The sequence below is a fragment of the Chelonia mydas genome, chromosome 2 (genome assembly GCF_015237465.2).
Source record: "Chelonia mydas isolate rCheMyd1 chromosome 2, rCheMyd1.pri.v2, whole genome shotgun sequence".
Taxonomy (NCBI): Eukaryota; Metazoa; Chordata; order Testudines; family Cheloniidae; genus Chelonia; species Chelonia mydas.
This window is the reverse complement of record NC_057850.1, coordinates 130,859,305-130,877,156: the sequence shown is the minus strand read 5'-3', so window position 1 is coordinate 130,877,156 and position 17,852 is coordinate 130,859,305. Positions and strand designations below refer to the sequence as shown.

The window sequence follows — 17,852 nt, the reverse complement described above, 5'->3', positions numbered from 1 at the left end:
TTTGCATGCTGTATACTATGTCGATGACACTCCATGGCTAGGTCCTCCCACTAGTTACATTCCACTGGAAAAATGAAACTGATGACCTAAAGGGATTTTAGTTCTGTTCTTATTTATTATTTTTTAAATACAGTATTTAAATTGTCTTAGGAGTGTGAGCCAGCAATGGGGAATCAGAGATGAGGTATGATGAAGGCACTGCAGGAGAAGTGTGAACTTGTATAGTATATGGGATCAAGGAGTTTGCTCTAGATGTGGGAGAAATGTGGGCACCAGTGGGAGATAGATGCAAAGGAACTGTGACAAGAAGCAGAACTGGGACAGAAACAGGGCCTGAGTGTAGGTGTGGCTGGAGATGCAGAGAAAGTCAGCTCTATGTAGTGCCTTGAAGACAAGGAAAGTAAGTTTCCATTTGATGTGGAGGCAGTGAAGAAGTTTGAGAATGGGATGAGGTCAGACCAGGCAAAGAATAGTGCTTAGATGGGTGGGGTGCGAGGCAAGTTCACATTGCTAGAGAGATGGAATTTGCAGTAGTTCATGAGAGAAGATTACCAAGGCATGGACAACCGATTTGGTGGTAGTGATGGAGAGGAGGGGACAGATCTGGTAAATTTTGTGGAAGAAATAAGATTAGCCAATGGCCTAGATGTGAGAGGTAAATGGGAGGAATTGAGGATGAAGGGAGGTTGCATGCCAGGGAATCCAGGAGCCTGGTGGTGTTTTCTACCATGAGAAAGAAGTTAGGAAGGATATAGGGGGAGCACATATGTTGAGTTTGTGATGCTAGCAGTGAATTCAGGGAGAGAGACATTTTACTCCTGGGGGAATTCTGTGCCACTGTGCGTGTCCAGAATTCATGTCCCCTGCAGATTTCTTTGCTTCCCCACAGAAAAATAATTTTCTGACAGGGAAGCAAAGTGAAGCTGTAAGAGCAGCCACTCATCACTCCCTAGCAGTGCAGGTACATTGTTTCAGGCACTCAGCGCAGCCAGCAGAAAAGTAAATCTCCTCGGGGCTGGGGACATGCCAGCCAGTGGCTCCTACCCTGAGCTGCTAGTCCCGGCTGGGCTGGAGGCAGGAGAGAACAGGACTTCCTCTTCCTCTGCGAGGAGTTGCCATGGCTGTGTCAGATCCACCCCCAGAAAGCTCCCCCAGCTGCAGGAAGCTCAGCATTCTCCCTGACTTCCTCCCCCCATCGCTCCTCAGCTGTGGGGGGAGGGGTCACTGTATAGGGACCTGCTCCACCATCCACCCAATCCTCGTTCATCCAGACCTCCCAAACCCAGATACCCCTGCCTAGCCTCACCGGGTACATCCAGAACCCCCCTAGCCCTCCATACCCAAACCCCACCCCACTGAACCTCAATCCCTCCATCTGGAGCCCCCATGCACCCAGACCCCCTGTCTCTGGACTCCCCACCCCTGCACCCAGACCACCCCTCACTGAGCTCCCTGCCCTCAAACCCCCACCTTGATGCCCCACCCCTGTACCACTCTGAGCCCTCACATCCAGACCCCCATGCCACTGACCTCCAACTAACAGCCACGCAGACCCCTCTGCTGAGCTGCAACCACCTTCACCTGGAAGCCCCTGCAAAGTCCCATTTTCACTGCACCTGGAACCCCTCCAACAAGCGTCTGTGCATCCAGAAAACCCCCCCACACACTGAGATCCTCCACTGAGCTGCCTGCACTCAGATTGTCCCACACAGAATCTTACCACACATCCTTAATCCCCCCACACTGAGCCCCTCCATACTTGGATCCTGCCTGGTTGAGCCTGCCTGCCGCACACCTGGTGTGCCTGGTGCAGAGGGGCAGGGCCTCAGGGTGTTTCTAGGGCAGGCCTAGGCCTTGTGCTGCGTCAGGATAGGGTGCAGCCTGACTGCTAAGCCTGTGTCCCCGGGGTGGGGGGACTGCACGGTGATCTCCCACCTTTGTGCAGCCAGTGGCCTGTGCTCCCCAGTGCCATGCTGGAGCCTGTACATTTATTTATTGACAAAAAAAACTTGCAGAATTTTGCAGATTTTTAAAATATTGTGCGCAGAATTTTTAATTTTTTGGCACGGAATTTTTATTTTTTTCATGCAGAATGCCCTCAGGAGTAACATTTGCAGATGTGAGACTCAGAGTGCAAAAGTTAAGGGTAAAGAAGGAGACTGTGGAGCAGCTGCTGTTGTCTAAGGGTGTGGAAAGCAGCTGGGGCATTCAGAGGGTCACAATTCATATAGCAATGCGGGGATCTGTAAATGCTGATCAGTATGGAGAACTGCTTGCCTGCGCTAAGAGCAGGTTCTGCTTTGTGGGATATTAGGTGGATGTAAAGTTAAATAAGATTTTATTCTTAACAAGCACCTCTTTTGTTAATGAGATATGAGAGTCAGTTACAAATAGGTTTAGGTTGTTTTAAAGGTACTGGATTGTTGCTGAATATTGTATATCCTGTCTGTGAATGGAGTGTCTATTGGTGTTTGGTCCTTATGATCACTCAGCTGCCAGTTAATGTTACTGGAGGATGTTAAAGTTAATATGAATAGTTTTGACTCAGCAACTTATTAGAGAAGTCAGCACAGGACATATTTAGAGCAATGTGATTGGATGAAGAAATCCAGGGATAAGCTGTAGAGAAAGAAATCACAGACTGAATGCTGAAGGCCACTGACAATGTGGGAGGTGGGAAAAGGGAAATCAGTGGATATTCACTCCTGCTGCAAACCTCAGATACATTGTTTTATACGGGGGATTTACGTAGTATGCTCATTTTGTATGAATGTATTTGCCCTTTAGTGGCACTCCCATTCCCACAAGGAGGTCTGTAGCTCAACAGACAGAGGTCTGAGTTTGGCGTTCATGGAGCAGGGTTCTCCTCACAGCTCTGTGTGTGTTTCTTTACGTAGTAACTGTTGGACCGCAGTACGTAAATTTGCTGAACTCCTTACTTCCATCACACCTTGTATTCTTCCCCTCTCTCTGGCCCATTCCCTGATCTCATGTGGCTCTTTTGTTCTGCATCCCCTGTCACCTGGTTCTGGTTCCTTTGCCCTGAAATCTCCCATAATCTTTTTTTTTTTTTTTTTTTTTTATACTAAGGAGCCCTCTTGACCTCTCCGGCCGGTCTACCAGCAGCAGCATTTTTCTTTCACATTCAAACTCCTTGACTGAACTGTCTGTTCCCAGTGCCTTGACTTCCTGTGAACTTGCCTGTGCAGTCTGGTTTGCCCCCTTCTCTCCACTAAGACTGTCTTACTGGGGCCACTAATAACCTCCTGGCAGGCAGCTTCTCTACCAAGGGACCATAGCTGTCTTCCCTTCATGCCAGGATCAGCAAGATGGTAGGGTAAGGTGAGTGTCTCCCAGTCTTCTTCAAATGGAATTAGAGAGAGAGGCTCTGGATGGAAGCAAAGGCCACTTGGGCTGTGAGCCTTGTACTGGAGTATGCCCTAGCACTCCCTGGTAGGCTGAGATATGTCTAGTGCTTTTTCTCTTCTTGTACCCCTCTTTGGAGAAGTTTGGTTAGTTTAAAGGGGCAGGATGCTATTTTGATTTTTTGTTGATTGACAGGAGAGCAATTGAAAATCTTTGTCCAGTTTTATATTTGTTTTTCAGATTTAGTAAAGCATCTACTTCCTAATGCATATGGTTTACATACAGATATTTCAGATATTTCAAAATTTAGCCAATTTTCAGTTGTCTCTGTGATTTAAAGTGTGTGTAACACAAATCTCCCTCTGGTCACATCATCCCAAACCTCTAGATGATGTCTGAGTTCATCCACCAGGGACAGAGCATCAATTACATGATTATATAAATAATTCAAAAATGACTGAAGGATTTTTCTTCAAACCTTCAAAAAACAAACCACACCAACCACCAAATTTCACCTTTGGTCACAGATTAAACACAGAATCGAAAATTGGCATCCAAAAAAGGGAATGTGTCAGGAAGTGGAGTGTGAAAACATGATGGTGTTACAGAAAATGTTTTTGCAACCTTAAATGTAGTGATCAGTACAAATAGCATCGCAATACTGTACACTATTTAATTCCATTACCATTTCTCTCTAGAGCATTAGGTTTAATAAAATTTCTCCTCAGAACTGAATTGCTGAAATCTAGATAGTGCCTGGTCTTTAGTTTAAGCTGCAAATAAACAAAATAAGCCCAAATAGGCTTTTCAAATCTTTAAAGGCCAAACCAGCCCAATCTTTGTGCTACTATGGAAGAAAATATATTTCTGGCATTGCTAATGACAACAGAAAGCATTAATTTATTTGAATAGCATTAGAATACAGGACTCCTGCAGTGCTCACCAGTGACCTGCTCGGCACAGCTGCCTTCTCAGCTGAGTGTTCTGAATCAGCTCTGAGAACAGAGAGAAATGACCATCATGCATTTGTTCATTACAGCAATTTCCCTCACAGTGATGGAAAGGTACTGTTCAATTAATATCCTAGCCTTCTGTTTTCCAACAGACTCGCTCCCATTTTTTTTTCCATTCACTGTATAAATTTAGTCAACTGAAAATGTCTTGGTGCTTGTAATGATGGTACTAGGGAGCTGATCTTTAAATAGGTCTACTGAAAACAAAGAACAGAGCTAGCAATCATGAGACATACATATTTTATATTTATTATTTAGTGGTAAGTGTGTATAATAGATATACAAATATTTGCACCTATGCAGGTCTCTCTCTACAAACACACAGTGTACTTAATCCTTTGGTCTGCTGAATTCTACTCCATGCAGAAACTAAGTTGAGGGCAAAAGTGGGTTTACGTGAACTTCATGTTACACCTGATCACCCCAGGTCTGATCAGGGATGTTACACTGACTGAGGGACACAGTACAGCAGCACTCCTGCTACAACTGCCCCCTGGCCATGCCCCCTATACCCAGGGGATGTGTAAGGGAGGGCTTAAATTAGCTGCACTGGCTGTATTACTTGGGGCTTTCTCCCTGCTGGGGGAGTCCTTAACATCTTAATGGTAACATTTTACACTCACTTTGCACTAGTGTAAATAACTAAACAAGGTGCAAGGCAGTGGAAAATCAGGTCCTTCAATTCTACATCTATTCCAAAATACACAATTCCAGCAGCAGCAGCAGTGTCCCCTACTGCCATTGTAGGGCAATGGTTTAGTATAGGTTAGAGTCGGAGGGGATGAGAAGAGTACCAACAACTGCGTTGTGCAGGAGGTCAGACTAGATGATCATAATGGTCCCTTCTGACCTAAATATCTATGAATCTATGAATCTATGAATCGCCAGTTCAGTTGCAACACCCATTCAGAAGGGTGTATTTAGCATATTTTTTAAAAGCTAAGACACTCAACTGACAGAAGATATACGTGGTTTGCATAAATGCCTTTGACTCTATGCTTATGAAAGTCATGGATTAACAGGCATAGGATGAGTTCATTAGATATGCTAGGGTGTTTTGATTTCTGTGTGTATATGTATGTGTTTGTATATATAAAACTGAGATTTAAGTTTCAAAATGCATCAGCCACAAATGAACACCAGCTATTTTTTAGTGGTTTATATGCATTGCTTTCCACATTACATTGCAGATGCTGCATTATAACTGAGGTGCTGTATAGATTGGATGCATGCATACACAAATCCCATGTATTTCAAAGAGACATTGCCTACTAAGATTTGCTTTGTAACAGATATTCAGAAGCCATTTACAGTGTCAATATTTTGCTGGGATTTTGCATGATATGGATGGCACATTATTCCACTGGTATTCTTGGTGGGAACAGTGCACAACTGAAGGAATCCATTAGCATTTCATTGGATTAAACAGAATTTTGTATCCAACAGTGTCAGTGGTAGAAGTGGCCAGCTCCTATTGGTTTCTGTGAGAGAGCAAAGGGAGTAAGAAGGTATGAGGGAGCAGCCTTCAAGAGACTTGAAGCCTAGAGCAGGCTTGCTAAATGAGCTAACCAGAGACACCTGGCACAGGTAGGGAATTGCAAGTAGCTAGTTCCTTATAAGAGAGCTGAGCAATTGTTTGTGGGAGCCAACTCTGGGAAGTCAGCTCTGAGCAGGACAGCTACAAGCCAAACCCAGGCTCTCAGGTAAGAGTCATGCCTGGGAACAGATTTGTGGACATCTGAGCTTTTTGCCTTTGAGTTATTGTCTGAATAAACCCAGACCTGTAGCAGGGTAGTGATTGGATAAGCAAGTGAGTGGAATCTCTGTAAAGGAAAGGGGCCTAGAAGTGGGAGAAGAGAGGGCATGGTAGAGCTGAAGCACCCTGGGCACAAGGGGCCAGGCAGCTCCTCTACAGTTTCAAAATATCATCCATGGAAATGCTGCCTGAGCAAGGACTGCAGGGGCTGGCCACTCTAATGCCAGTGGGAAACGTCTTTATAGCTGTGCTCTGATGATAGATGAAGCTATTACAAAGGTAAATAAAGTGCAGTGAGATATGTGAGAGGTAGTGATTAGGGTGCTTGGGTCTTGGGAGAACTGGGTTCAGTTCCCAGCTTTGTCTCAGACTTCCTGTGTGATGAGTGCGGGTTTTTGTTTTCTGTTTTGGACAGGTCACTTAGTCAGTCTGCCTTAGTTCTCCACTTGTAAAATAGGGATAATAGGAGAGTGTACTGTCTCATAGGGCTGTCATGAGGATATCATTAAAGACTGTAAGGTGCTCAGATACTACTGTGATGGGGACCATATAAATACTGAAGACAAATAGCCATGTCAGATAAGGTAAGAACTAACCCAAACACCTGAGGTTCAAAGAGATTTTTCTTTATATTTTCTGTACCTCTTTGGTCCTGGGTCACAGTGTTTTTTGACATATATTCACCTCATGTTATGCTGAACACAAGAGCCAAATTCATCTCTGGTGTAACTAGACTGGCTTCAAAGGCATGATGTAACTATCACTGATTCCAGAGGCCCCTGCAGGAGTTGCTGCTGCTGCAGAGAGATTCAGGCTCCAAAGGATGCCTCTACAACTGTCTAATGTGTGATGAGGAAGGTATGGGGGGCAGAGCAGGTTCAACAGATGGCACAGCTAAGAGGGAAGAGAGCTACCAAGTTTCCATTTTCCCTGAAGATGCTCCACTTGCTGCTAGGGAGTTGGGAGAAGTGACTGGCAAGTACTTGAAAGTTGTCCACCTATCCATCTGCCAACTGGCTCCACTTGGGTCAACGAGCACCCTTTGGAGCTGTGGGAGTAGCACAAGGAGCTGTTGCTCAACAGAAGTATAGCAGAGAGCTTCAGCCCCTCTTGCTGGCCACCAGTAGATGTGGATATGCAGAGAGAGGGAAGAGAGGAGCTATACCGCTGCGGGCTTGTGATGGAGGTGGTGAGTTGAGGGCCCAACACAGTATAAGTAGGACTATTTAAGGAGAAGGTTATGGGGTGGGCTGCTTTAATTCTGAACTTGGGAACCCACCCAAACATTGTTATGCCCCTGTTCAATGGCGTTGTGCCAGAGAAGTTTGGTTACGGCTTTTGTCTGAAAGTAAAAATTGACACACAAAGTACATTTTAAAAACTTGGACCATGTTCACTCAATTTATGTGAACCTCAGTGGAAGTTTTTGGCAAACCTAGCCCAAGTTTCACTTGATTTGGAGTTTTATCAAGAGTTTAATACAGCTTTATTCTCTAGAGTTTTTCAGTCAGGTTTGGAACCTGATGTACTAACAGTGTAAGAAGCTATTCTCATGATAGTCTCAACTAATCCAAAACAAGGAGACACTAGAATTTTCATATCAATACTAGGATGCCTAGTAAGATTTCAATTCTGAACCTTTTTAAAACATCTTAAGGTTCATCCATTGAAAAGAAAGGCACTGACTATGTCCTTTTCCCATAGGCCTTGATTTTTAACTGGACTACACATTGACACAGGGGAATATGAGTCCTCCTTAACCCCTACCCAAACTTATCAGTTCCTAATCACTCACTTATTCCTTCCTGGAAGCAGGTGTGTGGGGAGGGAAGAGAATGACTTGCTGGCTAGTGTAATTGAGCTCATGTGTGGTAAAGGTTGGAATTTACTGCTGGTATAGGCTAGCAGTAAATTCCATCTGTCTAGGGGCAAGGAGGGAAGAACTGTTACTCAATGTGTGTTCAGGTCACAGTAGCTCCTGGGTCAGCATGTCTTGCTCAGGGCTGTGCTGAGAGTCACAATCTAGCCCATAGTGGGGTTTTTTTTGTATTAGTTATGTTAATGAAAGTTTTAGGAAATTAAGATGCCAGTACTGAGAGAGTAGCATAAATCAAATCTTGGACCAAACAATTTGTGTAGCAGGGCTTTGCTCTGCACATAGTACCTTCGTATGTGGGGGTTCTGAGTTCACTTGCTTGGCTTCTCCCAGGATGGGTTTAAGCAAACCTGAACTCCCCTGCCAACTAAAAGACTGGGACCCTGGGATAAAAGCATGGGATTTTTTTTTAATCCCACCTGCCCCAAATTCCTATGCCACAATGCTGGAGCTGAACCCCCCACAACAGGAGTAAAGAGAATAGAAAATGTGTCCAGATCTGCTCTGACAGTTTGATGTTCATTAGAAAAAATGGCTGGAGGTCTCCTTTAAACCAAAGGAGAGGAAAAAAGCTGGTGATGTGTCCTAGAAAGGGTCATGAAAGAGGAGAACTTGAGCACCTTGGGGGATTAGCACAACACCACAGCAGATCATGCTGTCAGCATGAAGCAGCACATCATGTGTCAGTGGGGCTGGAGCAGTAAACATCACGCTAGCTTTTCAACCTGTCCCTGCTGGGAGGAGGTCCCACCCATCAATGACTGCAGATTTGGCAGTGTTTGTCTGAACCAGCCCTGATTTCTCCCCTGCTTTGTCTGCTGTTGCAGTGGAAATACAGAATTTCCATTGCTCTTGGGTTTTCTGTGCCCTTGTGACTTGGATACTATTTACTTTTTTTCAAAATGCATTGCTGAAAGAAGAGCATTGGTGTGCAAGTGTACATCATAGAGTAAATTTTGTGTCTACAGTTTTATGTATTTGTATCTATATATGTGTGTAATATTTTGAGGCTGTCTAGCATACTAATTTAGCCACCTGTTCTAGCCTCTCTCCGCTGCACAAATTAGATTGTCTCAAGGGAGACTATGCAGTTGATTGGGTCTGCCTTGTTACTAAGGCAACCGTTTTTCTTTCTGCTATATGATTTAGACAGTGCTTATAACTCAGATTCACCAGGCAAGAAATACAAGGGAAAAAATTGGTCCAGACCCTGGGGATATCAGTACTTAATAGATGCTCTTAGCAGACTTATTTAATCAGACAAGAATACATTTCCTAAACGTTGTTAAAGTATTGAAGCAAGCAAAGTTAAATATAACAGCACACGGTGATGCTGATAAAGACCAAATTAAAGGTGGAGAATAATTTCTACTGCAAATAGAGTATGAATCTTAAGGGAAACAGTTATTCAATATACTGTACATATTTCATGTGACACTGTCATTAGACATACCAGCAGTTGTTCCTATCAAGGACAGCGACGTCCAGGGACAAAAATATGTATGCACGGAAAATCCAATAATTTAGGGCAAAATTCTCCAGCCATATCCACAGGGTGGATGTGATGTGCAGCAGAATGGTGGTTTGTTAATCTCAAAATGGAAATTGCTCTTCACTGGCTGCTTCTACCTTTTTCAATAGTGATTTGGGTTGATTCAGAACATTGCAGATGAGGGGTGCAAATTCTCTAAAATGTGAGGTGGGTTAGCTACAAAAGGCATCCTAGAGTCCAATAACAATCCTATCCAAAATGAAGCCAAGTCGTGTAAAGGACAAGTAGCTGGTGTGCAGCACTAAATGCAGAGGGGGAGCTACAACAGATACTGATGGACTTATTGGCACTGTGGGTCAGATTTTTTTTAAAATAAAAGCTTGAGGTGAACATGTGAAAGCCGGTATAAATTTGCACAAGCAATTACACAATTGCATAAACATATCCAGCATCTAGACATAGTCTGATTTACATGGAAAACCACCCATAAACAGAATTCCCTCTATAATTTTATTTGGTGTGATCAAATGAAATTGTTTGACATCTTTTAGTGTTTGTGCCCACTGTGCAAAGCAGGCCCAAACTTGTGGGTATACTTATTCACAGATGCAATACTGCACTTATGAAAGTAGACCAAGCTGAAAGTCAGGGCCCAAATGAGTTGTGTATGCAACTGTAATCGCTCACACAAATGTAGGTGGACAGCACGAGTGCCCTTTCTTGTGTGTGGATCTCTTAATTAATTTGAACCTGTGTGTAACCAAATGTGCTAGGAGTTGGGCTTTTTAGTCTGCAACCTGCCAAATGGCCAAAGCCATCCTATAACAACCATATCCAATCTGCGGGGGAGAGGGAGGTTTTGGAGTGCTGGTGCTGATATGGTGTGGGGCTAATGATGAGCTGGAGGCAGCTTGTGGGTGCTGCTGTTTGTATTTGGGCTGGATGTGGAGATGCCAGGTGAAGTGCCAGCTGTAGAATCTTCCACAGATCTGATTAGGGGAGAAGGAAAGGGGAGCACCACTGTGATAAGTTTGGGGGGGGCTGGAGCAGAGGCATGGTAGTAATGGTAAGATGAGAGCGGAGGACATTCTCCTGACGTTCATGGAGACCTAGCAGCTGTAAAATTCTACCCATTTCTCTTCCCCCACACCCCCCCCCCTTAGATGGCCAGGTATGACTCAGTGGGTAGCTACTTAGGATTCATTTTTAGCTTAGCCTCCAAAGGTTCAGAAACATGACTGCATACAGTTTCTGATGTTGGAACTAAACTTTGATTGTCAGACTTTCAATGAAAGTCTGTCTCCTACAGGCCATAAATATTGGCTGACAAGTTCTGATGGACATGATCAGATTACCATGTCTCACAGGATTTAACACATAGAATCAGAATATTGATCCATCAAGGCCAATTTGTCAGTAGCAGTATTCAATACATAATGCTTCAGAGGAGTTCTCCCTCTACCCCCATATCTAATGCAACTATCCTGGTAGGCACCAATATACAAAAATTCCTTCCTTGAAACATGAGATTTGGTAACCCTTACATTATTTGCAGTAGGACCAGTGTTACTTATCATAAAATGAGCCAGGTCTTATTAAAATATAGCCAAAGTATATGACTCAATGACCTTCCCTCTACAATGTATGAAGAACAAATATAAAATTGTTCCTAAAGCTCTTACCTTTCCAGGTCAAATGACCCCCTTGGTCTCATTAGGAGAAATGGTAAAAATATAAAGGTGGGTTTTTTCCACAACACTTCACAAATTTTAAATTCCTAAATCAATTGCCACCCAGCACTTGACTCTTCCTGAAAAATACAGAAGGCTGGATTCTCTTCTCCTATTTTTATACTAATGTAACTTTGGCTTCTGGAAATTATTCCTGATTTGTAACCATGTTTAGTGAGAGGAGAATCTGACTCAGAATTGATTAGTTTCTGCAGTCTGTCAGACTTGCTTTCCACTAACAATCTTTGTTTTCTGTGTACTTTTAAAATCTGACCTAGATCTGAGAAGTTGAAAGAGTGGAACATGAACAGTGCACTGAATGTTGGCAAACTCCCTTCCCCTTTGATGTAAATGGAATTATTTTCTATCCCACCTAGAATGCTCTCACTCATCCAGCTTGCGTTATTAAACTACTGCTGTACATTAGGTTGACATCTTCATTCAGCTGTCCAAAACTGCTCCTGTGTATTTTTTCCCCACTGAGAGAATCCTATAATTTCTCAGACCATTGGTGTGTTTTGAGAATTTAGGCTATTTTTGCCAATGCATGTTACCTCACATTGATCAAATTACATATGCTGTTGTGCGCACAACCTAATGCATTAAAATCCATCTGCAGTTTCTCACAATCCTCCAGATTGTTACTATCTGAAATAACTTGCCCAGTGGCATTATCAACAAGCTTCAACAGCGCATCCAATCTCTCCTCCAAAACATTAGTACAGGCAATAGCCTTACTCACCAAGCGCCGCTTTCCTAGTGATTGACAGTTTTTAAAATTCCACACTTTGGTTTTTTACCCTATACGTATTTATTTAAAGCTGTAATTGTGCAAAAACTAGGGCTTAATTTGACATTGACTTTGAAGAAGCAGGCTGTATGTGAATTTGCTGTCTCCACTCCTCATGGAAGTAGTGCTCTCCAGGGCCCTACTTCAACAAGGCATGTACTTAAGTCCATCCCTATTGAGCACAGTGCCTAAACACAGCTTAACTCCAACTGTAGTCAATGGGATTTAAGAACATGCTGAAGTGATGTGCTGAATAAGAACAGACTGCTTGATTAGAATCCAGGCTCATAAATATTTTATATTTAACTTGTTTCCATTTTTATTCTCATCTTCAATAGATGGATTAAGATAAAACTTGCTCAGTGTTGTATAATTCCATTTCCTCCCTCCCCCAATTTCTTGTAGCTCTGGTGTTGTAAATATTTAAACACACTATTTATCTATTTTTGACTTCCTGTCAGTTCATTCTAGCATTAACTCCCTATGGGTCCATTAATTGAACAGACATACCAGTACCACAACTGGAATAAGCTCTGTTTACTATAGAAATAGTGTGGCACCAGGAGAAAGTCAATGTGTATGGCCAAACACCACTTGGGTCTCCAGTCCCAGGGGGACTGGCTACATAAGGGGGGGAAGATCCTTCAGTGCTGACACATACATGATGCCAAACCTATTGTAAGTACCAATAGGTTAGTGTCAACCATACTAAAACCTGAAATAGAACCAAGAAATTTGAGGGTGCTGCATAGCTTACTACAAGAATGGCCTGAGATTTAATCGGGCTGTATATGGAATTGTCTTTGTAGGTTCAGCACCATGTGATATTTTCTTTGCTAATGGGTTATAACCTGTAGGCAGCAATTCCATATCTAAATAAAATGGTCAGATTCGAGCAGAACAGGCTTCACTGTTGTTGGTATGATCAGCTATCGAAACATACATTTTTCACCTGACAATAAGCATGTCTCTAAGATCTAGTTGCTATACATTTAGTCTTGCCTTTTCTGCTTATTTGTCTGCAATACTGGCAACTGGAGATTCTTACTAAGGTTACATTGTAGGTGGATGAGGGCTGAAGCAGGACCGAGACCTCTGGTTGTCTTGGACTTTCCTGCCACTGGATCCAGGACTCCTTCCTGTAACATCTCATGGGGTTGCCACCTGCACACTAGCTCCCCCACGTTAAAAGATTTAACTTGTATGACTCTGTTAGTGGGAGATGTTAATACCCTTGGCAAAGTCCTGGAGTGATGGAGAAGTGGTGGTGGGAACAGGAGTACTGATCTCTCAGGGTATGGCTACGCTACCCGCCGATCGATCCAGCTGGGTCGATTTATCGCATCTAGACTAGATGCGATAAATCAACCCCAGAGCGCTCTCCCATCAACTCTTGTACTCAACCGCCATGAGAGGCGCGGGCGGAGTCAACAGGGGAGCAGCAGCAGTCAACTCACGGTGGTGAAGACACCACGGTAAGTTGATCTAAGCATGTCGACTTCAGCTATGTTCATGTCGCTGAAGTTGCGTAACTTAGATCAATTCCCCCCCCACCCCCCAGTGTAGACCAGGGCTGAGAGTCCCTAGTCACAAATCTGTACACATGCTGCAGCGGTGTCATCGTGTGCTTGGATGAGTGAGACAGAAGTGCAATTTGGCAGCTGTGGCTGCAACTGAGCAGTCCTTTTTAGGATTCCCTCTGCTTACCCTGAATGAGAAAGGAGCCTATGTATAGGGCACCTTTTCTAGCCATCTCAAAACTGCCTCCCCAACCCCAGCTAGATGGCTGTGTCCAGTGGGATCACTTTACATATTGTCAGAACATACGAAGCAAAGTAATGCCGTTCGCCACTTGGAATGTTCACACTTTCATGGATTCCCTGAGCAGGGGCTGTCTTGAAAGAAATAGTGCCACAATAGCAAGATATGACATTGATATTCCTACACTAAATGAGACCCATCAGGCAGATGAAGACCAACTGGAAAGGAAAGCTACCTGAAGAGAGGCTGTCAAGACTGATTCCCCATTCTGGCATTTCAAGTACAGAAGGTGGGGTCCCACAAGGATTTTTCAAAATTAATATTGGCTGCTCCAGGCTTGCATTAAACTCTCAAGGTTACAGCTTCTCTCTGACCTTGGATGGGTAGATGCTGCCACCACCCAAGTGCAAAAAACCCCTTTTGAAACCAGAAAGGCACACTTGGGAATTCCTTTCTGTGGGATACCCTCAAGCCCTTTCACCCTCCCCCCACCTTCTCTCCCCCCTCCCCCCCCGGAAGAGCTGAAAAAGAATAACAAAGGAAATCAGCTGTTGCCACCAGCTAATTAAACAACATATGCACAAACCCAATCCTGTTCTTAAAGGTAAATTTTATTAAAAAGAAAGAAAATACATTTAACTTAAGCTTTTGGTAGATTTTAAAAAATACACTTACAAAAATTAAACAAAGAATAACCTTCTTGAGGTCCAGTTTAAAGGTTACAAGCAAAACAAAAGCATTTGGGGTTAGCACAGAGGAGTCCACAAGCCAATAAGAAATAAACAGAAATACAATTAGGTTTATCTTCCAAGACATTCCCTAATTTAATTACATATCTGGCATTCAGATAAGCAATCTTTAGGTATGAGCTGATGGTTTTTCATACCTGGCTTTCAGCTTCTTACAGCATAACTGCTCCCTGTTCTCCTCTTTCCCGGAGAAGCACAACACAGAAAAAGGGAAGCTTTTTTCCAATTTTAAAAAGTTTGAGCCCTCCCATTGGCTCTCTTGCTCAGGTACCCACTCCTTTCCTTTTACCTGTGGGCTTGTTAACCCTTTTACAGGTAAAACAAGTAGAGAACAACCACCAAGAGGGATTCCATAGCCAACGGGCTGGCTGGGTGCCCACAAAAGGGAGCAATCCCCCCTCTCATTATCACAGAGGCGTATTCCTGGGGTTGGTTTTGCCATCGAGAACAAGATTACCAGACTGCTTTTAGAACTCCCTATGGGTATTAACTTTGTCTTAAGCTTAGTAACAACCAGTATGACACAGTCACTAGATGGTGATGACAACAGGGAGCAGTTCTATTGTGCTCTTGATGGAGTTCTCACTGCCACAGACAAGGAAGACAAGCTTATCCTCAGGTTACTTCAGTGCAAGAGCAGGGAAACACCCCAAAACTCTGGATAGGTATCACTGGGAAAGTAGGGGTGAAGGAAGTCAACTCTAATGGCATTTTCCTCTGCAAATGTGTAGTGCATGATTTGTTTATCACAAATACCATCTCTAGACAGAGGGACAAATCTAAGATCACTTGGAAACATCCACATTCTGAACACTGGCATCTTCTTGACTATGTCCTTGTCAGAGCCTGTAATCGTACTGATGTGCATATTACTTGAGCCATGAGAGGTACAGATTACTGCTGGACAGACCATTGTTTGGTCAGATCAATCATGAACATGTGGCTTGCACCACAACACCATAAACAACCAAAAGAAATGCAGAAGAGATTTACTATCAAGGCACTTCAAAAATCACACTAGTTGATACTCTTCAACACCTCAGTGAGAAGCTCTCTAATCTACATGACAACATCAGTGACATCCAAGAACATTGGGAGGCATTCAAGACCATTATTCACAAGGCATGTGCTGAACTGATTGGATATTCCACTCATCACCATCAGGATTGGTTTGAGAACAATGAAGAAATCCTGGCACATATTCATCAGAAGAGAAGCACATTTTGCACTTGGCAAAATGAACCCTCTAACCAGCAAAAACAAGAGATTTATCAGCTTAATGCTACAGTTCAAAGGCGGCTGCATGACATCAAGAATAGTGATGGCAAGCAAAGCCCATGGAGATCCAGAGTTTCACTGATCAATATGGCATGAGAAGCTGCTTTTTTTTTTTTTTTTTTTTTTTTTTTTCCAAGCAACAAAAGCCATTTACAGGCCAAGCTCAAGTGGCACAACTCCTCTGAGATCCCAGGACTGCTTCATCATTCTTCAGGACAATGTAGCCTTCAAACAATGTTGGAAGGAGCATTTTGAGATTTTTATTGAACAGAGAATCAGAAGTCCCAGCTACCACCACCAAGTCCATTCCTCAGCATTCCGTAATAGAACCTCTTGCTGACTCCCCATCTTCTGAGTAAGTTTGAGCCATCAGTCAGACTAGAAAAAACAAAGGTGCCAGGCCCAGATGGCATTCCCTTGGAGGTCTTCAAGCTGGTGGAATAGCACTCATGCAAAAAATTCAACTTGGAATTTCCTCATTAATGTAAATTATAACACCTGACCTAAAGAATGCCAATACTGTCCCCAACTTTAGGAAAGGGGACAAGTCAATGTGCAGGAATTACCAAGGCATTGCTCTCCTCTCCATTGCTGGGAAGATCCTTGCTCGCATCCTTCAGAACAGTCTCCTCCTTGTTCTCCCAGAATCCTAGTGTGGTTTCTGCCCATCTCTGGGCACCACTGTTCTTGTTTTGTTTTCTGTTGCATGACAGATCTAAAGTGTAGAGAACAATACCAGTCATTGTTTCTGGCATTTATTGACCTAACTAAGGCCTTTGATTCCATCAGTGATGAAGAATTATGGAAGGTGCTCTCTAGGTTTGGTTGTCCACTGAAGTTCATTTGTGTTCTCAGGCTATTTCATGATGGGATAACCATCACCATCCTCTAATGTGTGGAGATGGACCCATTCATCATGTGTACTGGTATTAAGCAGGACTGTATTGTTCCAACCCTTCCCCCCCAACCCCCCTGCATCTACTTTGCTGTAATCTTGATTCTTATGTGTGACTGCCTTTTTTTTTTTTTTCTGGAATTGGGATTGAGTATCGCTTAGATGACCAGCTCTTCAATCTGTGGCATCTTCAGTCTAAAACTAAAGTCACCAGGACTGTTATTACCAACCTTCAGTATGCTGATGACTGTGATATCCACGTGCACACTGAGGCTGACTAACAATTCACCATAGATCTTTTCTCAGGTGCCTCTCAGAGCCTGAGACTTTCCCTCAACATCTGGTAGACTAAGGTGCTGCACCAGCCAGTTCCAGCACAAGTTGCCCCTGTTCTCCCACAAATTGTCATCAGTGGTGAACCCCTGGAAAACATCGAGCATTTCCCCTACCTCGGTAGTCACCTCTCCCAGACAGCCAATCTTGATGTACAGATTGAACATAGGATCCGTTTTGCCTTCAGAAAGTTGCTTAATCATGTCTTTGACAGAGATCTGCAGATGGAAACTAAGATCCTGGTCTACAATGCAATAGTCATCCCCTCTCCTTTTTATGGGTGTGAGACATGGGTGACATACTGAAGCCATCTTAAGCATCTGGAGTGGTACCAACAGCCCTGCCTTAGGAAGATTCTCTGTATTAGATGGGAAGATCATCGCACCAATGTCAGTGTTCTCTCTGCAGCTAAAACTTTTTTCTCTACTTAATCACAATAAGAGGACCCATGGGGGACAGAGGAAATGCTAAAAGGACACACTGAAAGTAGATCTTAAGAAGGGAGGCACTGACCCCATGAACTGGGAAGAGCTGGCTGGCAATAGACTGCAATGGCGTCGTCACATACGTCAAGCCTCAGCCTGTTTTGAAGAGAATTGCCTTGCTCAAGAGGCTGGGAAATGGCAGAGGAGGAGGGAAAGGGTGCAGCATCCTGGCCAGCAGTGATGCTCTCTCCAAGCAACCACAAGCCTCATGTGGAAATACCTGTAAAGCATGGATTGGACACCTCAGCCATCAAAGTCTCTGACTCTTTTTCCCCCCAGCAGACATCCTTGTACTGAGGGATAGCCACCACCCACAACATTGTAGGAG

The 17,852-nt window shown here is 43.6% G+C and overlaps 1 protein-coding gene across 1 annotated transcript in view; it reads left to right on the top strand.

The window, feature by feature from the left end:
* Nucleotides 1-537: 537 nt before the first annotated feature.
* Nucleotides 538-17,852, top strand: part of LOC114018394 — a 137,669-nt gene continuing 120,354 nt past the window's right edge. The window contains exon 1 of the mRNA XM_043538827.1: nucleotides 538-655. Coding sequence (XP_043394762.1) covers nucleotides 538-655 — 118 coding nt within the window. The remainder of the gene's footprint in view (nucleotides 656-17,852) is intronic.